Source organism: Microchirus variegatus (assembly GCF_963457635.1).
Source record: "Microchirus variegatus genome assembly, chromosome: 10".
Taxonomy (NCBI): Eukaryota; Metazoa; Chordata; class Actinopteri; order Pleuronectiformes; family Soleidae; genus Microchirus; species Microchirus variegatus.
Window position 1 is genome coordinate 18909220 of NC_139811.1, and position 25313 is coordinate 18934532.

At 40.2% G+C, this 25313-nt stretch overlaps 1 protein-coding gene across 1 annotated transcript in view; it reads left to right on the forward strand.

Annotated features, from left to right (window-relative positions):
* Positions 1-1787: 1787 nt before the first annotated feature.
* spop (speckle type BTB/POZ protein) overlaps positions 1788-25313 on the forward strand; it is a gene marked incomplete at both ends in the record, with an annotated part of 45921 nt that continues 22395 nt past the window's right edge. Inside the window, 4 exons of the mRNA XM_083896911.1 lie at positions 1788-1865; positions 3444-3565; positions 6341-6492; positions 14230-14357. Of these exons, the coding sequence (XP_083753037.1) occupies positions 1788-1865; positions 3444-3565; positions 6341-6492; positions 14230-14357 (480 nt within the window). The remainder of the gene's footprint in view (positions 1866-3443; positions 3566-6340; positions 6493-14229; positions 14358-25313) is intronic.

The following is a 25313-nucleotide window of genomic DNA, read 5'->3' on the forward strand; positions in this document are numbered from 1 at the left end:
CAATCCTTTGACAGAGGTCTCTTTCTATACCTTTCTCTCATTTATCGCTCCGTCTCTCGACACCCTTGGTCTCATACTCGGTTTCTGCCAAGTTTTCTCAGGTCCTGAACTTTTCTTTCAATCAGCCACTAATTAAGTAACAGAGTGGAAGGGTTTCTCTGGCTGGAGATCGGGGGGACATGGCGGCTGAGTAGGAAAAGCCAGATTCTGAGACCTTGTGATGACTTGGGTGTGAAACATGTGAAGAAAAAATTGAGAGGAGCTGGGGATATGAAACCAGCAGAAATAGGAGATTTAGGTAGCAGAGAAATGGAGCTTTCAAACCAAACTGTTGCACCTGCCGTTTTATATTTTTTTAACAAGCATCCTTATTTTCCCATGAGGCTGCTTGTGTAGCAAAGGAACAAGTATGAGATATAATGAGGAAGTTTTCTTTCCTAATTATTCGAGTGAAACCTAATATTACCGTTCCATTGTTGTGTGCCTCTGCCAACCACGTTGCAGAGAATAAGGGCACGATTTCAACTTCTTTTGGTTTACTGTATATACAGAAAAGGGTTTCTGCATGATATTAGTAATCACTTCATGATATAGTTGTGTTATTCAACATCAGAGTGATCTTGATCTCTAAAATTTGATATCCAAGATCCAGTGAGTGTTACTGCCAAATATAAAGACATTCTCTCAGAGGTTTTCCTGACTTATGGTGTTGACAAGGCCAAAAACCAGTGTCACAAGGTCAAGGTGACCTTGAGCCAATCTCCACTGAGCTCTGTGAGAGCTTAAAATGTGCCAACTGCACCCATTACCATTCTGCTATTGGGAAAAAAAAAACCTGCTTGTTTACCCAAATGTTAACATATTGGCTGGCGTGGCACTAAACCAGGGAAAAGGTTTTTGGATATTTTACAATACATTTTATTTTAAATTTGTATTCATCCTCGAGTCCAAATGAATGTCTGTACCAAAGGAAATTCCTCCCGAGATCTCACGTTTACAAGCATCTGACGGACAGAGAGACAGAATACACTCTGAAAACATCATGCATTCAGCCACGATTATCACAAGTATCAAGGCATCAAAATCATGGATAGGGGAGCCTATAATTTATTTTTTCAGCTTTTGAATGTACCATATGACCTTGTGTGTGCATTTGTACAAATGACGACTAGCTGCTGGAGATGGAAGTTTTAAGTGTTGCCCTTTCAGTTAGAGCCACAGTGGACGGATGCAGCCAGGCTGGAATCAGATGGCTGACACCATGGTCTGCTTCCCTCAAAGCAACAAAAAAAGAAAAAGAAAAGACACAGAGATAAAGGAAGGCTTCCCTGTAAGAAGCAGAGCATGTACCATTGCTGTGCTCTGAATGCTGACGCCGCTTTTAAAACAAATGAAATCAGAGCCCCTATGTCCTACTTAGAAGGAAATACAGCTCAATTACACCAACCATTTAAATAGGAATTGCCTTGACTCACACAAATGCAAAGAGACTATGGCGACAAGGTCACTCTTTTTCATAGTTAATGCTTCACTTTTGTAAAAACAGAGTTATTTTAATTACTGTACTTCTCTATCCCTACAGGGTGCCTGTAGCTATTTTGGAGTCTGGACATCCTCTTGTACTGGATTCATCAGTCTGCAGCTCTCAGTACGGCAGGTGTTGTTTAATAGGCTGCCAGCTTGCCTTATTATTGACTCTCTTCACCACTACACACCCCACATCACCTCATCCAACACCTGACTGGTGCACCAGACCTATCCAGGTTCTCTCTGCATCAAGGCTGGCGATGTCCAGTGTCCCAAGCCCCCCTTCCCCACCAGAAATGTTCAGCGACCCCATGGCTGAGAGCTGGTGTTACACTCAGGTGAGGAGGAATGCAGTGGTGAAAAATGTTTTCTATGCTGCTGTAATTAGTTTTGTGTAGCTGCTGTTAGTGAGAAAGCACAAAGTTACCACTTAATACAACTTAGATACGTTTTTCACTTAGTTGTGTGATCACTGACTCACTTATTTCTGATCTTCTGATCCTCAGAGTTCATTAGTTCACCACCCATTTTTTGTGTTGTCACTTTTCCACAATTTTTTTGAGGCTTAGAATGCATTTTATATTTTAACTGAAAATCAAATGTATGGGTTCCCATTACTAATCTTCTTAAAGGGGACATATTATGCAAGATCAACTTTTTAAATCCTTATATTTGGGACTCTGGAGGTCTTATCAGTAGGCAAAGTGTGAAAAAAGATGACTCAAGTTTTTATGGTCTTCCTCAGTCTAAGTACAGGAGATAAAACATGCGATGTTGACTTCCGCACTCATTGGGACGTCACAATGCGAAATTCCTGGAATTGTCTCACGGGAGCTTCGCTTTGTCCGTAAAACACACAAGAGTGCTGGCGAGGGCAACAGTATCCGAAAACCAGAAGTCCGGGAAAAGTTATATTCTTGGCTCCACAGTGCAGCACAGAGTCATACACAAACTTCCAGCATCAGAGGATTTATCTATCCAGTGGATACATGTTATATATGACGGCAATGTGCCCGCTAGAGCTTGCACATTTCCATTTCCTGTCCCTTAAGTTTAGTTTTACTTTTTTTTTAAGGTGGACCTAAAGAGATACTACTAAACAGAGCGTTCTGAACAGGGCTGTTTTGGCAGGGTGATTGAACTGCTGTGGTGCTTCATTCTTATGGTATTTTGACTAAAGCATGTCACAGACATGTTCATTAGGACACCAGGGAAGTAGTTTAACTTGGAGAAATACACACTAAGAAATCAAAGTACGAGACTGTACCTAAAAAGGTACAAATGCTGGCGCTCCAGTTGTACCCTATCAGGGTACAAGCACTGTACCTTCCTCAGTGTGTACAGGTACATTTTTGTCACTAGGGGTGCAGAAATGTTTCTTTGACAGAAAAGAGTCAAAAACAGTTATACAGTAAAACGTTTATTTAGATTTAGTTTGTTGTGGCCATTGATCAGCTGAATGGACATTACCTGTGTCTGGAATTTTCCACTTACTGTTATACATTTCTGACTGATTCACTCATACGGCTTAATGTGTTTCACAAAATTGGTGTCATTTTAGAATGTAGAGGTTATCTATACTGTGAGATTGTGCACTGTAGTATAGACCTCCCCAGTTTTGATATGGCTCTCCTGATTAGAGCTATGGCAGATAAACTATGCCATTGATGATTTGCGTTTTTTTTCATCTTCTCTCTGTCCTTGCAAAATTTGAGGTGTTTTTTTTGTAGATACTTTGACAATATCCTTTCTTCTTTCCATTCGTTTGTTGTCAGTGCTTATTAAGATGAAAGGCAGTTTTGATGTGTGTTTTTGAAGTCCAGGCTGACCAAACACCACTTACCCATATAGAATAGATAAATATATAAATAAAAAAGTGATCTGGTTTCAGCCCTTCATGTGTCCTTTCTTTGCAGATCAAAGTAGTGAAGTTCTCCCACATGTGGACCATCAACAACTTCAGCTTCTGTCGTGAGGAGATGGGGGAGGTCATCAAAAGTTCCAGTTTCTCCTCAGGAGCCAACGACAAACTCAAATGGTTAGTAAAAGGCTGTTCTTTGGAGCTGGCAGATACTCCGAAGTATCTCTCAGAAGAGAAGTTCTCTCTCAGTACTTTTCCACATGATGTCAACATTTGAGAGATTGAACAATATTTCCATAAATCCTAAGGTGCTATTGCTTTGGTGGTATCTTGTATCCCTTAATATAGTCACTCACTAACTTGTGTTCAGAATAATATTTTTTAATTTCAATGTCATGGTTGAATTTACACAGATCTGATCTGTTATTTTCACTCAGATCTTCTCTATCTTACCGGGTGAAAATGTTAACCTTGGATAAATGTTTTAAAAGGCTTATTAACATTTTAAATGTATAGTCAAACGTACTGTATCCGTGTAATACTAGAAAACACTGGGAAACCGTAAACATTTCTTGAGAGGAGCTCATTGAGTTCATCCAAATGGTGTGGTGTGTTTCAAGATGCCAGTTTTGGTCACAGTTTGTCCTGGGATCTAAAACAAGATTGGTTTTGGTGGAGATGTCATACACATCTGACTCAGGTGGCTCCTATATGCTCTCAGAAAATATTCCTTCTTTCATTGAAAAACCTTCGAATCCGCCAAGAAAAAATGAACAGTACATCCAAGGTTGAAGAAAATACAGGTTTATTTTCTTTGTCTGCTACCACCGTGATATGGACCCAGACAGGCAGCAGAAAACTGATAAATGAAGGATAAATTGGTGATCTTTTGGCAAGCCTCTTCATTATCGTATGGAGGTCTGGGGCAAGTGGGAATGGTTCCCATTTTTAAGTGTTTATTTGAGGGTGCACTCCACATATCAAGGTTGGGTATGGAGGCTATGGTGAAATTCAGGTTCAGGAAGGTTTGATAAAATGTTAGTTTCTTGTGGCAGGGTGGTTGGTCTTGATAAGGATGGCTCCTGCATGTCTTCCTGAGTAAGCATGCTGAAATGGGAAGAGAGTTTGTGGAAAGAGATTTTCTATCAATAACTTGGTCTGACAACTAGGGATGCACTGATTGCCATTTTTGTGGCCGATTCCGATTTCCGATTTTTCAAGAAGTTTGACCTGCCGATACCAATTTTAGCCGATTCCGATTTCAATTTTTTAAACCACTTTACAGCATACAGAAAGATATATATTTTTGCATATTTTCTTTAACATTTTAACATAGAAATACAATCAGTTCACATCCAATATCCATCTAAAAATGTGTAGTTTATTTAAGTGTAAACATATTTCACAACATAGTACCTACACAAAAATAAGTAAATGAACTAATGACCAAGAGCGCAGACCTAACTCTCTTGCTCTCTCTCTCTCACTTGCTGTCTCTCTCTCCCGCCCTGTGCCAACAATGCCTCGCGCTCTCTCCTCACACAGGTTTAAATGACAAACAAACAAATGCTGAGTGCTGATCAAAATATTTTGTGCAAGTGATTTAAGGTCCTGACTCTTGTCCCAAATATGACAGGCTTCATTCAGTGATTGAAACAAATATATAAACATTAATGAAACGTTTACATGCAGAGCGCGCCCACTCGCTAAGCAGACAGCAGCGCCGCGGCTGCGCGGATGTTGTGTAATCAAATACACCGGTATGGCGGTATATTAAAAATTCATATCATAACGGAAAAAAAAACTACATGTGCGTGTAGTCGCGTGCACATGTGTTGCTGATGCTGCGCGATGCGGGTGCGTTTGACCGGCTTATTAAAATCGGAATATTTCTGTCTGACCGGCCAGTCGCAGATTGCGGCCGATCACGTGAAAATCGGCCGGTTCCGGTCACTGGCCGATTAATCGGTGCATCCCTACTGACAACACTCTGGGTTCCCCTTGGAGGAGCTGGAAGTGTCTGGAAAAGGGGAATTCTACATTTTTTGGACCAGGCATGGATGGAAAGTAAAGAATTTTAGATACTCTTGCAAAGACAACGCTTGCAAATGTTTTGTTCTGAAACCAATTATTAGGATACCATCCCCCAGATGTTCAATTAATTATTTTTTTTACAATTAAAACCTCTGATTTTTCAGCTTCTTAAATATGTACATATTGCTCTGTATTGCAAAGAAATAAAACATAATAGTTGTGGTTTGTGGACAAAACAGGATATTTGAGAACATCATCATTTTAATGTTTGGAAACCACCAATCAAATTTGTATAACCATTCTCTCTGTATACATACAATTCTTTGAGCACAGCAAGCCTTAATGGAAGACTCTGGTTAAATATTTTGCTTGTGCTAGTTGCTGATTCTCTTGTTATTAAACAAGGTGCACCAGATAATCAATGTGGTCTTTTGACAGTATTAACAGTTCATCACTCATCTTTTTCTGTTGCATCACAGAGGCAGTGGGATTCCCTTCCTTTCACATACACACTTGAACTGTGGATGTTTTGCGTTTGGCATTTAAGCCGTTTTCCCAGTTTCTTGCTGTTGCTGATGTGGAAACGTTGAGAGGTGTTTACATTGCTATGTTTGTGTTAGACGTTCCTTTTTGGTCCACAGTGTTAATTCACAGCTGTCTATAAAACTGTGAAACTGAAAGCTTTTCATTAAGGAGTGAATAAATGGAGTATGGGTTTGTTTTTAGCTCTGTTAAGAAAAAAAAAAGCCCCTTCAAAGGGAGCTTTATTTTTATACTCACACAGCCCAACCATCATTAGTAGAATCATGTTATTGAATACAATAATGAAGAAAAATCCCTCAAGGAACTCAAACATCAGATTACCTTTTAGCTTTGTTAGTCTCATCAGTTTTGTTTCTTCCTCTTCTTCCCCTTTAGGTGTTTGCGTGTGAATCCTAAAGGTCTGGATGAGGAGAGCAAAGACTATCTGTCACTTTACTTGCTCTTAGTCAGCTGCCCAAAGACTGATGTGCGCACCAAGTTTAAGTTTTCTATCCTCAATGCCAAAGGAGAAGAGACCAAAGCCATGGGTAAGTCAGAGCCATCAGGCCCTAACCAGCCCCAGCTCAAACTAACTGAGGCAATATAAGGCCAGCCTGCAGAGAGGTGTGTGTTTAGCAGACATCTGAGCACATTACAAAGTTTGAGAGTTTTGAAATTAAAAACTCCTGTCACACCTGAGTCTTTGAGGCGCAGAAATTTGTAAATGAACGAGGAGGGGAGTGTGTCTAATACACCAAGTGCGTCTAATAATGCAAGTATTGATAGCCATATGGGCTTGTGTAATCACTGCTGGTTGGATTCATTTCCAGTAAATATATAATTTAAAGTAGCGTAGGGCAATTTTGATTTTAATTAAAAAAGACCCAACCTTTTTAAGAAGTCTTCCTCTGCTTCTCTACCCATTGATGAATTGGAAATGAATGTGCCTCCAATTCCTGCTTTTTTAATTAGGTTATGTTATGGGGAGGAAAAGCAAACTTGTGTGGAATTGAATTAGTGAGGGCCAGATGTGTCCGCTTCCTGGTTATCAGGCTTTTTGGCTGCCTCCTCTCTCCCAGTACCCTGCAGCATATACTGTACAGGAAGTTTGGAGGAGGGAAGATGGTGTGGGTGTGTGGTAGGGAGAGGAGATGAGAGGAGAGGTAGGGAGGCGGAAGTGTTTGAATCTGAGGCATGTGCGGTGAAACTGTGTACAACCCCCTGCGGTGCAGCTTGTGTAGAAAGGGAAATCATTTTTCCTGCTACGAAACATTTCCCCATCTGAAATTGCCACCCTCATCCCCCTGTGTGTGTGTGTGTGTTTTCTCTCCCTCATTTGCTCACTCAGGCCTCTCTCTCCACCATGTTACAATGTCACTTTCTTTTGTTCGTTTTATTCCACCTCTATCTTGTAAAAATGGAATACCGCCTTTTCTTTCTAAGTTGCAGGCTCAGGAAAGAACCTCAATGCAGTTACTCTCCTTAAAGCGTTCTCTTCTGGCAATGAGATTGTACATTATGCTGGTGGCTATGTGGAATTGCGGGCAGGATTTTCCACTGCTTGGCCATTTCGTCAGCACCGATTTGCTAAATGCCCTCAGAAAATCCAGAATATGGGGAACACCAAGTGAAGTGAAGAGACTAATTTTCCTTTTCCCACTCGTTTTGCTTCTCAAGGGGCTTTTGTCTGTAAGTGGTGTGCTCTATGGTGCACACCCCATCCCATTCTTGCCATATGCCCTCCTCCAATCTTCCCTCTATCCCCCCAGGGAGACCTGGGCCTTCCACTATGGTTGCCCTGTCACAGGAGAAAATTACCCAGCTGCCAGTATATCTGTGACAGTTAAGTGAGCACTCCATCTGAGAATATGGCAGCAAAAATTGCTCTGTTGGTTCTGGATCATTTAGAATCCAATTTAATTCAGGCCTCTAGGAAAAAAGGCCAAATAAAAACAAAGTGCCTTAATTAAGAAAGCTGGGTGGCTGTGGACTGTTTATATAGCTGGTCAATGCTTGACCCGTATACTCTGTCCCTGTGGGACCTTTGTTTATACAATGCGCAATAAGTTTGAGTTCTTTATATCAAAATGTAGAATAATTGAGTAATAAATAAATACATTTTTTTTAAATTGAGTACTGTATTGAAGCATAACAACGTAGCATTGCTACCATAAATGTGTGTCAGAATCGTACAGTACTGGCTTTAACAGACCAGATGTTAATGTGTTCACCCAGGTCTTACCGGGTCACTGATGCTGATCATAGCCAAAGTTGATAAAAACCCACATGCATTGCTGTCCTTGAACCTGGGACTGAAATTCAATTAAACACATTCCCACAAGTGAAAAACCCATTGAAACCCAAAATAGGGTATGATTTTCACTCTTTGTGAGTGTTGATTTGTGCTAAGATTAGGGGTGTCATGATTCTTCAAATACTTTATTCAATTTGTTTTTAAAGTCAATTTCTTCGATTTAAAGGTCACAGTTCGATTCTCAATATATTTTCTCTCTTCCTTTCTTGCCATTTTTAGACTTGTCTAGTTTAGTCTAGAATCATTGGTATTATGATAACTCTTTACATATTTTAATTACCATTTAGATTGTCGTGATGTCATGAGTGATATAATATCATATATTAAGATCAATATCATATATTATTAATAATATGAATATAACAATAACCAGTAAATGCTCCTTTACGTAGGAGCATTTACATCACATGCTGCCAAGGGGCAGCCTGTGACGTAGGCTGCCCCTTGGCAGACACACGCGTCACCTTCTCTCTACTGCGCATGTCGGTTGCAGAAATCGCTATTCTGAGCAACACAACACACTGTAACAGTTCACTTTCGTAAGCATCCAGAGTCGTGTAGGACTTTTAAGTTCTACTTGGAATAAAGACTTGGAGTGTCGATCAGGTACGATTGGATATCGGGCCACTGCAGACGGGGCCACTTCGTCTCGTCATTAATCCACTCACCAGCGCCTAAAGCATATGTGTCTTTAAGCTGTATCCCATTCACCAAGGTGAATTTCCAAGCATAACTTGCTTTATCACTAGGCGACAAGCTGGCGTAGTACGAGGAAAACATCTTTTTTTTTAGCCGTCTGAATTCGTACATGAGAGCCGACTAATTTAACGACAACACTGCTACTTAAACGCTGAGTGGTGCCGTTCTGCACCTGCGCTGCACGCGCATCCGCAATGTTTGTAAACAACCAAGAGCCCTATAGCCCTAGTTATCACTTTTGGTAGTTACGTCTACGTCCTTATGATGCATGGAGATGTCCTGTGCTATGCTTCACATGCATAGCATAGCTCACACACTGGATTTCTTGTGTTTTGACAAATCTCATGGGGAACGCGAAATATTTCCACACCCGTGATTTCAGAGAAGCAGAGGGGGTTCGAGTCTGGTCGATGTGTCACCCAAATCAGCAGTTGCCATGGCTACTATTAGTTGGCAGCAGCTTCAGGTTAGCAGAAGGAGGCAACGTGTTGTCGTGCTACAATGGCTTCAAACACAATAGTGTATTTGTTTTCCCCTCTAGCAGGCCTTTGAAGGTCGAGATCGCGACGTCATTTCAATCAATATTTGATTTACAATCGGGATCATGACAGCCCTAGCTAAGATGCAGACTGACGTGCATATTGGCAATCAAAGTACACCCTATGTTAATTTAAAAATGGAGGTATAAATACAGAACCAGTTATGAAGGAAGATTTTAACTAGAAAGCCTAATATTACCTGATGAAACACCCCATCCACATCACTCATCCCTTAAGGCCCCACTAGAGAGTGTGTGTCGTGTCTCTAGATCCTCTGATGGTCCATACCAGCTAATGGAGATAGATTTAGGCTGTAGTAGCACTGGCAGCCCACTGCTCCCCTCCCTACATCGTACTCCTGTACTATCGGCTTAGCCACATCATTTCTCTCCCTGCCTTAATGTGCTGGTTCTCCTCTGTGGCTGTCGGGTGGGTTGTAACTTGTCTCTTGACACTCCCTCCATCCTCCTCCTCTTGCCAGAGAAAACAGCTGCCCCCCTGCAGTCTCCTGCCCTGACAGCTTGGAGAGAAGAGATGGAAAGTTCTTATCCTATGCTGCAAGCTGTTTTGTATTCAAATAGTCTTCTTGTTAAGTCTCCCCTACAGACAATGGTTTCTGTTGTGTTGTAGCCAAAGGCTAAGTGAGCTTATGTGTGTATGAGTTGGCCAGAGAGTCTAGTTACAGCATGTTTTTGGTGTGGGCTGTTTCTATATTCTATATTCTATAGAAACAGAAACATATTCTTTTGTTGCTGAAGAATCAGTGATTTTGGTTTCCGTAAATAGAAACTCTGGGTGTGAGCGTGTCAGTGTCTGTTGCCCTCAGTAACTGATGGAAGTGATCGGGCATTCTGTGTGGATAAGTGGAGCATTGCTAATTGTGGAAGCTATTGGTCAGTCTTTTCATAATCAGATGGTATTGACATTGGTAGAAAGAATGTCAATAGACATGTTTTATGCTGACACTAGCTTATAGAGCTCAATCTTCAATAGAGATCAAATTTTCTCTAAAAGGCTCCTTCATGTCAGCCAATGTGAATTGGTTTGTCAGTATTTTCCATGTACTGGCCATTTAATTGGTCCATTGTCCTTGGGAGTGTGCTCCTTTTTAGCTTGTAATATTTACAGTTTTCCGGTTGACCTATTATGTCACAAATCAAAACAAGTATCAAACAGTTTATCTGGCAGCTAGTTACCATGTCGAGCAGTGAACTGGGCAGTTTTCCGTGTTGCTGTAAGCTATGACAGAACATGAAGTCGGTCTCCTCCTCAGTCCAAAAATACACTGGTCTGAGTTTCACCAGTCTGTTCTTGCTGTTATGTTCTTTTTTCTATGTACTGGCTCTTTCTATTATTTCCAAGTTGAAGCCCGGGCGTGGGAAATGTGCAGAGTGCCTGGGTCAGTTTGGGTTCAGTTGAAGGTACAGTAGTTATTCGTCTTCCAACCGAATTATCTGGATGTGTTATTCTGACTTTGAGAAATTGAATTTAGTACAATTCAGTCAGTCTAATATGTTTAGGGCAGAGATTCTTCTGAACTTAAACGTGTTAAATATAAGACCAAAAGTGTGACAAGACAGCAAGAGAGATGTTGACTCTGGCTGCTGTGTCGGCTGGCTCTGCATGCCTGCTCGTCTTCTGGTGACCTTCTTGTTTCTGTGTGCCAGCTGAGCCCCTGAGCCCTACACCTGAATATGGATGCTCTGCTCACTCAAACACCCTGGCATTGCTCCTGCCTTCCTCTGTGTCTCTCTGTCTTCAGCTCAGACCTCGTTTTTTCTCACCTTCCTTATCACCTTCAGTCTTTTTGGCAGTGTGGGAAACTTTACCGTTCAATGCCAGGAGACTTTCATATGCATGGTAACAGTGTGGTAAAAACCTGGAAATCAAATCACTTCTCAATTGACTGGCATCTATACATATCTTCAACTTCAACATAGAAAAAAACATTCCGCTATGTGAGTGAGATTAGTGTGCTGTGACTCAGGCTTCTATCTTTGCCTGGTAATACTGTATCACTTTAATTCCAGACTTACATCACTTCTTCTTAGTTGCAATGACACCAGCACTGCTCTGCTCTTTTTAGTGTCATAGCAGAAGGTTCTCACCCACATTGACTGTCGCCCACTGAAAAGTGGACATCAGTGATCTTACATGCACTTGATTCCCTGCCTGTGCAGGTTTCTGATGCCCCACTGGAGATGGCAGCATGGCATTAGCTGAACTCAGACACACACACTTTTGCTGACAACTCACAATCTCTTCTGGGGTGTTCTGGTGATTCTTTCAGCATTTCCTCAACCTCTCCTCACCTCTTCCTCTTGGGTGTCTTTCTTTTTGTCTCTCACTCCTGTCAACCTTACTCATCTCTTCTCAAACCCCATTTCAGCTATTGAGAGACCTTTACTCTAAAAATCTCAGTCATTTTGAAAACAATGGCACTCGTCTTCCCGTATATATATCCCTCTTTCACACAGAGAAGTAGAAGAATGAATAAAGCAGAGTGCTGTCAAAAGCAGAGTACATAGCAATATCATTTTGTGCATAGGCTTGAGTGCCATCTTATACATGTGTGCTTGTGTTAGCGTGGTGATTTATCTTAGCGTTTTTGCATACACACTGCTTAAAGGCAGGGATTACATTGACAGACCTCCTGCATGAGCAGCCGTGGGAATAACTGCATATGCACTGTACTCCTCCACCAACCCCCTTTCTTGACTGCCTGCTCCCTCAGATCCAGACAGGGGATTTGACACAGGATCTTAGCTTTGCCACTTCATCTTAGTACTTCCCACTGTGATCTGTCAGCAGATCTCCTGTTGGGATCTCTGCTCAAGTGCAGCTTGAAGGGAAGCGTGTTTGAGCTGCACCCAGTGCACATGTATGGATGTGCGGGGCGATGACCTCTTGGTATGTGGTGACTGTCCAGCTTTTATCAGCAGTGCGTGTTTTAACTAATCTTATGGAAGGTTCAGTGGTTGTTTTTATTATTTTCATCCCATAGCATTTCTTACATGTAACTTTTGTCTTGTTAAGAAAGCAACATTTTAAATGCTTGTTGTGCATTGGACCTTTATTCTATTCCTTATTTCTAACTCCTAGTCACACATTTCACTTGTGTACAACATGTATGTTAAAGTAATCCTTATGTCGAATTGGTTGTTTTGCCAAGTGGCCACATGGTGGAACAGTGGCTAGCATTGTTGCATCTCAGCAAAAAGGTGTTCTGTTCGAAACCCGGTTTGACCATGGACCTTTCTGTGTGAAAGTTTGCATGTTCATCCCCTGAGCACATGGGTTGTCTCTGGGTACAACAGCCTCCTCCCACAGTCCAAAGACATGCAGTCTGGTGATTAGGTTAAGTGGACACTCTAAATTGACTCCAGCCCCGCCCACCACCCTCATGTGGAGGACAAAGCAGTAGACAATGAGTGTGAGAGAGTTTTGCCAAGCACAGCAGAATAGTGTCTGACATAAATATATCCCTCTCTATGAACTGCCTATTGGTTTTACACAGTATTTCTTTTTGTTTGTATTCTTGCACACAGGCCTATTTACATGTATGGAATTGATGTACGATATGAAGATTGTGGACTCATCTTTTTTTACACTGTCAGTATGATCAAATGAACATCGATCTAGCTATTCTGATTGTGGGGTTTGGAACGTCTTTGTCTTGTTATTGAATTGGCCCTCGGATAGTTATTCACCTCAGTGTCATCGCAATCCAATTCATGTCCAACAGAATATGCCTTTCTCGGAAAAGAAACTTTATAATGTCTGCAACAGCAATGAGAAGCAGTGAACAAACAAATCAGTTTCCTTTTGAAATGGTTTTGTTTTCAATTAACTCTTTACGGGACCAGGCACATAAAAACATGACCATTATCATATTTTGTCTACCATGAGAGGAATTGACAATGTATCCATACACAGAAAGCATCTATGACACTGAAGCTCGACCCAAGTGAATACATTCAGAAATCCTAGAGCAGTGTCTAAGGAAGCATTAACTTCTCATTAACAAAATGGCGAATGATGCAATTTCTCTAAAGAGTGGTGTAATATCCCTCCAACAGAGCTCCAGTTACTTGCTGAAATTATGTGTCGGTGCTGTGTTTCCCTTCTATTGGCAATTAGCTTTAATTTGCTGTGATCTCTGCAGCAGTCATAGTCCGTAGCCATTATCTTTGGACTTTTATGTGAGCATTTGTGACTGTTAGGTGACTGGAGATAGCTATGACCGCCCCCACAGTGTGACTATCGTACACACAAGAACTCCAGCACCTTTGCTGTGTCTTTGTAGTGCAACCGAGTGTTACAGAATCCTTCCTGCCACTGTCAGAGATAATTGGCACTCTATAAACACATGATAATTGGACTGCTTTGATCCTTGCAATTTCTCACTTCTTGGCCAAAGAGGCACAGCAGTTGTGTCTCATGTTTACCACTAGTCTTTATGTGGCAGTGAGAGGATAGAGGGAGTAAAAGAGAGAGAGAGAGAGAGAGAGAGAGAGATTCTGTTTTCTTCTGAAGTGTTAAAAGCTCCCTGAAGGCAATAATTCCTTCACCCAGCCTCTTTTGCCATTGTTTCTCTGCCGCTTATGGTTGTGACTCATAACAAACTTTCTCTTTTGCGCACACATTTGTTCACACATGCAGAGCTTAATCACATTGTGTCACAAGTCTCCAAATAATCTTGTTTCACCTTGTTTGTGTGTTTTCTTTTCTAGAGAGCCAGAGGGCATATCATTTTATCCAGGGGAAGGACTGGGGTTTCAAGAAGTTTATTCGGAGGGACATTCTGCTGGACGAGGCCAATGGTCTGCTGCCTGACGACAAACTGACACTTTTATGTGAGGTAAGAGTTGAGCCAGTTTTCTTAATTTATATTTTTTGTAAGACAAAGATCACTCTGTCTTCATATTTAAGCTCAAAATCTTTTCCAGTAGAAATTCACAGTACATGCTGCACAGTCAAAAATGATAATCCTGGTTATATTACAAGATCAAAAGTGTTATTCATCAGATGAGCTATTTCAATGTCCATAAATACAGACATCTCTGATGAACTGTTAAATCCAACATTAGGATTTTGGATCACACTAACACTTGATTGTCTTTACATTAGTGGAACAAAATATATTCTTTTAATAACATCTAAAAATAATGAATACTGTTTCTTGTTTGTTGTGGTGGTTTTGCCTGGGAGTGATCGCAACTGTAATTCCTGTTTGACTCATCCTTTTATTTAACACTACTGCTCACTGTATGTCCTGGTTAGTGAATAATGTATGTTTTTATTGGTACGACATTGCCTCTGGCTTTAGATCTCTCTCTGTCTCTTATTGCTAACATACAAGCTGATTGTCATGCAGCCTGCATGGTGGCTTGGCTCCACTTCCTCTGATCCAAAGCTGTCTGGTGCTCCTCATCGAAAAATCCCTTGTTGTTTTACAGCTGTAACACAGGGGGCAGCAGAGGTCAACTGTCCTCTCTCATTCCCCTCTGCTGCTCATAATGGAGTCAGGAAGCAGACAAGAGGTTAAACTTTCTGGATATGTTAATGCCTTAGTTGTAATGCATGCGGCCATAAATGTTTGAAAAGCGTAGCAGTGGCTGTTTAAAACAATTCTAATTAACCCTGCGAGTATGGAGGAGAGCGTGTCTTGGAAGTTTTTTCCTTTTTGTAGTGGAGTGATGTACAAGCCTGTTTAAAGTGTTTTCAAACTATGTTTATTGACAGAAGGGTTGGGTGGGCAGTGCTGCTTCTCCAGAGCCATGTGGAATTGGGACGTGGAGATATGTATGTTTGTGCAGACATGTCTAGTTGGGACACATTTTTAAGGACGAGACAGTTTGAGAGAATGAGCTGAAAGAGAGAATGAGTAGTTATGAGTAGTTACCATGTAGATTCTATTATTCCACTCTTCTGAGGGGCAGAGGACACATGTTGCTGGTTCAACTCCTCGGCCACCACTCTCTCATCGGCTGCACTGTGGCAATTAGCCAGCAAGGCGGGACAAACCTGATTTTTAAAGCACATTTTTGTTCACAAGCAAAAATCAATATATTATAAAAGCACAACAGAAAAAAAATGCAATGAAGTAAGAAAGTAACGGACAGATAATGGCTTCAGTATTTTAAAATCTAATCCAAAGTCACAAACGGTGTGGGACATTATAACTAAATACCCAATAAAAACATCTAGCAGAACAACACCAGCTGACCAGAGAGGCCTATGTGATAAGTAAATGGACGGCAGTAGATGAAAGTTGTTGTTAACATACTAGAAGGCAGCATGTTACAAAAAACCCAGATTGGAAGTGAAATGTTTTGTGCCAAAAGTTAAGTCTGGTATTGTATGATATGGTTTTCCATGAACATGTGGGCAGGACAGTTGGTTGTTGGGATGAGTGTGGGGGGTGTATGTTGGTAAGAAAGTGTGGATTGGGTGTAAGTATCTCTTTTCCTGGTCTTTTTCCATGTGCCCAGTGTTTACCGTCAGAGTTCTGGCTCTGCTTTCGTCCAGATGGTCTTGTCCTGCATCTGAGAGAACCCCATTGCCCTAGAGCCCAGCTCTCTCCCTCTTCTATCATCTCTCATCTCCTCCACTCTCTCTTTTTCCCATTTAAACCCAATCTCCTCCTCATTTCTCTTTTCTTTTCATCTCGATATCTCCCACTCGGAGCATCCCAGTTTCCCCCTTGCTCCATCTTCACCTCTCACGTCTCTTGGCTCCTCCCCCCCTCGCTCAGCCGCTCTTCTGTCGTCTTTGCTCTCCTTCATCACCCCACTTTCTTCCTCTATGCAGGAGAGTGTCAAAGAAGTGAAATAGTTATGAGAAGCCAGATCACTGTGAAAGGGGAATACTGGCACCACCTCTCCTCCTAACCCCTGGTCCCTGAGCTGTGTTCACTTGCCTCTTGAGACATTCGTAATTCAAATTTAGCACATGGAATCTGGCTATGTGTCATGTCGGAGAGGGCCCGAACAACACCAGCTGCCACTCCGTCTCTCTCTTTCTCTTTCTCTTTGTCTCCATTTCTCTTTTCCTCTCCATCTCTGCCAAAGTGCTGTAGACACCTGCAGGTATTTAATGAGGAGATAGCTCACATTAAAGGTGCTGTGCTCACTGACATAGGAGGGCATGAGGGACATAGATATAGAGAAGAAGAAGGGGTAAGGAGGCATGGGTAATTGAAGGAAAATAAACTTGGGCATGCTGGGTGGCCTTGAGCTATGGGGGTGAAGAACAGGCAAGGAAGATATGATAAAGATTATACACAATAAAAAAACAAAGGGCTAAAGGGTTTGGATTTGATTTTGTCGAGCTTCGTTTCATGTGGATGAGGGGTTTCTCCCTTCCTCATTCCTCAAGTGAGGCATAGGATTTTAAATCATCGCCTTCCCTCTCAGCATTGCAGATACCCTCATGCTATATATATGCTCATGATATAGATAATGCAGAGTGTCTGGAAATTTTCATTTCATACATTTGGAAAATCTCCAAAACCCTGTGCTGTCATGAATACCCCGCTGACAGTCATGGTGGCTGACACTGTAAGGTTTACTACACTGCAAGTCTGGTTTGATTGACTAAAAGGAAAGGAAGGGGCTTGTTTTGGAAGGGAGAAGTTTACGGTGAAACTCGTCTGTCACTTCTGTTAAATTGGCTGCTGAAAAGCAGAGGGACTCGGTGCTCCACCTTAAGACGGTGAGGAGAAGAGTTGCAGAGCTGCTGTATTTTACTGAGGAGACCCTCTCCGTCCTCTACAGTGGCTTCACGAACAACATCCACTCTTGTATTATTTCCACCATGCAGGTACAACACAAGATAAAGATGATTACGCTTGATCTGTGTGTGACTCACCTGTAAAAAGACGAGTGCATGTTTGAAATGTGCTGGTCCTGTTTTTGATAGTTTCTGCTGCATTAAAACCTCTATTATTTGAATATCAGAGTAATGATTCAAGAGGTGCCGTCCTATTAGTGCAGTGCACTGATATTATAATTTGTCATTGGAGACTAATGTCACTGTATTATACTGTATACAGACAGCTGATAAATTAAAGATAATTTCCATATCACACTATTCAGTAACCTTTCACACACAATTGATTTGAAAGGTTTTTTTGTTTACCTCTTCTTCTGTTCAATACATTATTGATAATTGTAACCAAGTGCAGTAAATTAATTATTTGCATGAATAGCTGCATCTTTCATCTAAAATCAGACTGAAATGCGATTCCTCCCCTACAACATCCAGCATGATTAATTCCACAGATAGATGTGGGATGAAGAATGACAGTTGATGATGACAGGCTTGGCACTGATCATATTGTCCTTCCATTCATGTTGTGAGCACTTGTGAAACTGAGAAGTATGCTGCATATTTGGCTGCTGTCTGATTTACACATTAAAGTAATAGGAGGAGATGAAGGCAGTTTTCACTTAGAGTTTTTCCCCCAGTTTCTGTGAATATGATAGTGAAGTGCTAGAGGGAAAAATATGAGTTTTTTTTTAATATCTTCTAATTAAAACAGCCCAGGTTTGTTAATGAAATTCAGCAATGTGATATAATTTGGATTGAAACAGAATAGATTTAGCAATTTTTGCCACCTCTGGCTCCAGTAAAAATTTTTTATTTTTACCAAAACCAAAGTAAAAGAAGAGGAAGACACGTATTTTAACAGATAGTTATTTCATAAAGAGCTGAAGCATTAGCATGTACGTTAGATTGTACTGAAGTAAAAAAAAATAAAAAACCTGCAAGTTATGTAAAGTTAGGTCACAGCCGTTCAAAAGTTTGGGGTCACAAAATTTTTTGTTGTGTTTTATGAAAACACACTTTTATATTACATCAAAAGAGTTGCAAAATGAATAGAAAATCTAGTCAAGAAATTGACAAGATTAGAAATAATGTTTTTTATTCAAAATAATAATTTTGACCCTCAAATTTTTCTTTCGTTAAAGAACCAGCAAAAATGTTTTCAGCTGTGCTCACCTTGTGCAACATAATTGCTCAAGGGTTTTCAAGGGTTTTCTAATCATCCAATAGCCTTCTAACGCAATTAGCAAAAACAATGCACCATTAGAACAGTGGAGAGATGGTTGCTGGAAATTGGCCTCTGTACACCTATGTACATATTCTATTAAAGACCAGTCGATTGCAGCTAGAATAGTCGTTTACCACATTATAACAATGTATAGAGTCTTTCTGATTAATTTAATGTTATATTCATTGAAAAAAAGTAGTGTATGACATTTATTTAAAGACTGCAACAACAAAGCATTTTGAATCTTTGATTTGCTGTGAGTGGCCTTTTCTCCATAGCAATAGTAACAGGCCCATATATTTTAATATGTTCAGACCTGCCCACAAACCATCCTAAATGATTTGTCAGAATTAAAGTGGAAATTAACTTGGTAGGTTAAATATTTTTACACACACACACGCACCCATACTCTTCTGCTATTGCCACGATAGCACAATCTAACAGTCAAGTAGGGTCATTAAATTTTTACATGATCAATATTTAGCTCACAGTCCTCAAATTTGATAGCATAAATGTATTAATATGGCAGAAATATCACAAATAGTGTTATGTTTTATCAGATTACATCTCACTTAACACTTGCAGTAAAAAGTTGACTTCATTCACAGTGGCAACTGTAACTTGTGGGACAGAATAAGAGGCAAAAAAAAACCAAAAAATCTGTGCTCATGCATGTCCAGCTGTTGTTAATATACTGCATCCAGTGAAAGAGAAGCGAGCCATGAGTGAGGGTGAGGATCTGTGAGTGCATGTGCAAATTGGAGGATGAGCCAGTGTTTTTCTGCTGCACGTAGGCTGTCTTTGATGCCATTTACTGTAATGCATTGTGACTGGTGTCTTGGCCACTGCTAGCCGGTCGGAGGTCTTTTCTTTAAGGCTCCTCCACCGTGTCCCTCCTGGGAAGAGTTGGCGTTGGGAGAATAAATGAGTGGGGCGCTGATGTTCAGCTGTTTCCTCCTCTTCCTCATGGTGTTACTGCGACTTGCCTCTCCTGTCGGTGGGTAAGCACTTTGCTGGGTGACAGCACCCATCCTTCACAGGGCCCTGCCATATGCTGTGCTGCTGTCAGAGGAGACGACTGCAGATGCTCCAGCTGCTCCCTCCCCACACACTGAACGACACACACAGACACACATAGAGACACACACACTGACACAGGGGAGACACAGAGAGGAAGGGTTGAGGGAGAAAGGATTCATCTGGAGGTTTTGGGGAAGGCAAAGACAATCTTTAATTTGTGGGAAGGGAGGTACATTCTATCAATATAATTAATCAAAACAAATAGGTTAACAAAAAATCATAGAATGACACCTTACATAAACAGAATTTATAGAGCGATGCTTCTTTTGCAATGGGATTTTAACTTGTGTTGCTTACTTGCACCCATTTCTGAGCCGTAATGGATCCTCTAATTGACCTCTGACAAGGAGGTATATGTTTTCACCGGAGTTTGTTTGTCTGTCTGTCTGTTAGCAACATAACTCGAAAAAGTCAGACGGATTTGGATGAAATTTTCAAGAAATGTCCGCAATGGCACCAGGAACAAGTGATTAATTTTGGGCGTGATCCTTGGGGGGTGGGGGGCTGAGCTACCTTGGCGGAGGCCTGCGCTCCGAGTGCTTTTCTAGTTCATAGGGTTTTTGCGACACTATTGCACCATCACCGCATCAACCATTTTCCTTGCTGAAACAAGAACAAAACAAAAATACACTGTCGATCAGACCTCAGAGTGTCAAAGCACTTCATTGTCTCCAATTCTTCCAGTGGAGAAATACAACTATTTAAAAAAGACTCAAATGGCTGGAACTCATAATGCTCACTGCCACTGGGAATATGTGTGTAGGTATCTGTGTGTGTGTGTAAGCCAGTGTTTAAAAACGTGTGATTGTGTAAGTAAGAACAAAGTTGGCCAGGCACAACTCAGTTGGCTGTGGGTTGGGACATTGGCCGCGTAGCTTGTTCAGAAGCTTGACTTCAAATCATGCATGAAATATGGCTCTGTCTGCGAAGATTCCCCCAAACTTGTCCATGCCGATAGTAAGCCGACCCGCCTGTCTACCTCAAATGTAAGCAGCCCTGCCCCGATCCACTCAGGAAATGAAATGACCACTGTAACACATGAAAAGGCACACACTTAGTGGATGATTGTTATTTTTGGGTCTCTGCAAAGAGACTTTAGAGACACATCCAGTTGTTAAAGGTTGTTAAAAGTTAGTTGTAATCGTTGACATTTCACTCCTGGTTGATTTGGTGACACCTCGAGTTTACTCATGGTAAAAGCAAGTGCTGATTAAAGGTCTCTGCTAAAGGTCTCCTTTGACACAACACATGCTCCTCTTTTGTATTTTGTATGTAAATAATTTCTAATAACCAGATTGTCCATGTCAGAGCACAGTAACTAATTTCCACCATACGCCCTAAAAATGGAGTAAATCTAATTGAATTTAACGTCAAGCTAATTTTAATCAGCTGTGGATTCACAAAATGCTCAAAATTAATAAGGGAATTCAAAATATTGCAATTTATTTACAATAAAAGTCAGACAACAGGCACACGTAGCCTGTTGAATGTTTGTGACTGCATGCAAAGTTGTAATTATAATTACTGTCAGTAATACAGGTCTGACCTGGAGTCAAAGAGTATGAGCAATAAATAGCAAAGCAGACATGAATCGGATCAAATTACAAAGAGTGATGTTGAATTACATGCATGCATCACCAAACGTTATAATTGTAATCTGTCATGCATTGGTAAATACTGTAATTTGAATCCAATAAATGGCACACTCCACCACTAACAATGCAAGCGAGCTAGAGAGAAAGAAAGAAAATATGACCACCAATTGAGAATCCAAAGGATAGCTTTGATAGCTGCTGGTGTTTGCTTACTATTGTCTCTGTTCATAATAATTAGTAGACTTATGTGGTGTTTTTGTGAGCACCTCAACAATGACCAAACACTATGTTGTCAGGGCAGAAAAAAGTAAGAGCATCATTTTAGGTTTTATACGAAGGTTTAAAAAAGGGTGATTTAACTTAGATGAAATGAGAAGCCTGTAATTAATGACGGTGAGGTTCTTGTGATCATCTCCCTGCTTATTAAGTGTTTATTTTTTACTTTAATTTAATAGCTTTGGGATTTGGGGCTATGTTTGTTTAATGATGTCAGGACCATATCAGAATCTGTTATTATTCTCAGTTTTAATCAGTTCAGTGACCTGTTGCAGCTGCCACAAGGCTGTTCACTCCGATGCTTATATCAGACTCTGTCTCCTAACTAAAATATCCTGTCATTGCTCTGAATGTTTCTGTTTTTTTTTGTGAGCAATGAATAAGAAAAGGAGAATGAGAGTAGCCGAGTGTGTCTGTGACATCAAGCTTACATCAAGCCTATTTACTGTGGCTGGCTGGAAAATAAGAGGACAAGCCTTGCATTTTAAGAATGGTGATGGCTTCTGTGCTTGGGGCCTCACACACGTTTGAAGATCACACATTTATTAAGCTCATGCAGATGAAATGTGCTTTGTGTGCATGTAAATGTGCGTATTTATGTGGTTTTATTGAAGATACATGGATAGGTTCAAAATAAGATTAACCTTTTTCTTTCCGGCTTCTCCTTCTCTGGATGATCCACATATGATTTGGCATAGGTTTTTGCACCGGATGCCCATGACTCAAACCGACATCCTTCCTTTTACAAGCCCAGTTCCTTTTCCACTTGGCCATGGGCTGCCCCTCAAAAGTAGATTAACCTGATTGTAACATTACTTAATTCTCAGTTCAAAGATTAAACTTAAGTCGAATTGCTATCAGTTTATCATTAAATATGTAGATGATGGTGTTGCACTACACAAACTCACTAAACTAATTAACTTTTAATATATTTGTAACCTAGGTTTAGATACATTTGTTTTGTTCCTCCCATGGAGCAACAGTTTAATTAGAAGCAAATCTACTGACATAAGTGTGGTTTGATTTGAAACAGTGCAGAGATTATATCCAGTACTATCCTAGTATTGTTTAACAATAGTATTTACATTTACAGAAGTCATAAAAGTTTTATTTTATTTCATTTCTTTGGTCCTTCTTAACTCGATAGTCTTAAATGACTAAAAGTAATGTTTACTTTCATATTGTTTTTAGTACTGCAATTCAAACACAACCATCTCATAAACGTGTGATGATTTTCTTATAGCAGCACAGCACATTATGCAAATTGGATGCATCTTTTCAAATTGTCTTTATCACGTGGGACTTTGCCAAAGGAGAAATAGCCTGTGACAAAAAATGAAAACGCACAGTTACAAAAGAAATCAATATTGTTATAAAACTATTGTTCTAAACAACATTGCTGACATTTCTTAATAGTACACATATAGACCAGGCCTCTACTATTAATTATATACAAATAAATCAGATTTTACCGATTTGTTAGAAACACTGCACTGCGAGTTAATTCATAATTGTATTCCATTCAAATGAGGCAATGGCATTGTGAAAATTGATCCCTGCCATGAAGAAAGAGAGAGAGAAGCCAAAAGAGAAACGGAGAGAAAGATGATGAAGTTTAAACTATTGAAATTAGGTGTACTGATTATCCACAACCCATATTATATTATTCTCACCTGTGAAATTCTGCCAAACAGGATGCCCAGAAACATATTCATAATACTGCAATGCATTTTTACCGGACTCCCAGGTAAATGTATCAAGACACTGGAACACAAAGAACACTAAAGGTAGGCTTGAAGGGTTAGGGTTAATCCTGTGAATTCCCCTTTTTCTTTTCGAATTGAGTTTGAGGCCCTTTTCATTATGAACAAAGCTCTTAATGGCATATCAATCACATACATCTTTGACCTTTTAGCAATCACAAAAGCACTGAAATCTTCCACAGCTGGCATTTTTTTTGATTGTGCCCAAAGAACACAACACAGCATGGAAGCAGCTTTTATGAATGTCCCTGAACTCTGGGAACATCCTGCCCATGTATAACAAGGAGTCTGTGGACAGTCTTAAAATGTATTGGAAAGTTTAGCTAATGTATCTTTTTATTTTGTTTGAGTCCTTTAAACATACTTTTTCATACATTTTCATTGGGAGGAGAATGGTGTAAATATCAGTGGAGGGTATCACAATGCAGTGAGTTATCTGTGTGTTGTCAACCATTGATCAGCTGCTACAATTGACCTAATTGTGTAGACACACTGCTGAACTTGTGAAGCAAACATTGGGATGTTATTGTGGGTGTTATTTATATGGGTCAGAATATTTAATAAGGCCAAGGCACAATGCTCTGTATACCTGTTTTTTCTGTGTGTGAGTAAATCACACAGAAAAAAACATGAAGACCTTTAAAATCTGCTGTCCAATACTACCTTTCTTGTTAGGTTATTTTAGTCAGCTGTTTCTTTGGTAGAAGAATCCCAAATAAATATGAGGACAGTATGAGGACACAATCTGAATTAATTAGTTACTGTGATTACATCATGTGAATATGATGTGTAAATGTATGTATCTAGTAGATACACTCCTACTAATAACCATCTGGTTACCCATAAAATCAGCAGCAGTACACCCCACTAGAAGCAAGCCTATCTTAAGGCAAGTCAGTAAAACTATGTAATGTGCAAATTCAAAGTGTGTGTCTGCGCTCTGCCCATGCTTACATGTTTGAAAATGCCACGGTACTACGGAGGCCAAAGAACAAGTGTTCCATAACTTAATGAATTTCGTTTGACTTCATTTTTTTTTTTCTTTTTCAAACTATTTCACACATGGCGAAACACTGTAAACCCATAAACAAGCACATAAACGGGCAGAAAAGATTGATGCATTATGAATAAATCATCTGGGTACCAAAACTCAATATTAACTCTGCATTGCCTGAAGGGTTTGAGCAGGAGCTTATGACAAATGCTTCTTGATGTCGGAGGAACTAACTGGGAGATGAGTAAGGAGTAAATACTTATCTTGGGAACTTAATTACCAAAACAAATGATGATTGTGGTACAATGATTCTTCATTACTGTTATTGTTTACCTAGAATTTTATTCAGAATTATCATGCCATTTGTCAAGGATCTTTAAGGTTTTCAGTGCATGATTCATAATGACTGAATTAACAATTTTAGTAAATTAATGAATACAGAATTTCAAATAAATAAATAAAATACATTTGCAGTGAAATTTGTACTCACAAATTAAATTCTCATATTTTTCTGACTGCTCATACATTCCCTGGTACACAGGAATTTGAAGAAAAAAAAACTTGCTGTTCATCATATTGGTTTCCTTTTAGGGTTGTTCAGTTCAAGTTGGATTTCAAAGGAAAAAGAAGTTGAATTTGAACTTCCACCACCAGCATGTGCAACGTAACAATATAACTCCATTATTAAGAATAAGAAAAAAACACCAACCATCAACATGTTTGTATCGAGTGTTATTGTGAAAATTGCTGCAGTCACTTGAACGACCACTTCATATCCTCCTAGAATGACTCGCATAAGCATTTTCTGTAATAGCACCCATTGCAGCAAGACCTAACTCAAAAGTTGCCAGACTCTAATTTAAGCCGTCACATTTATGCTCTCTTCTAACTTATTTGCTCACAATCTATGGACTGCTGTGCTCCAGCTGGTGACCACTGTCCCTGCCTGCTTCCTGTGAATGTTTGTGTATGTTTGCTTTTGCTCTGTGAGTTATTTTGCCCTCCGATTACAATGTGAAATTGTGGTTCCATTTTTCTTACAGCAGTAGGT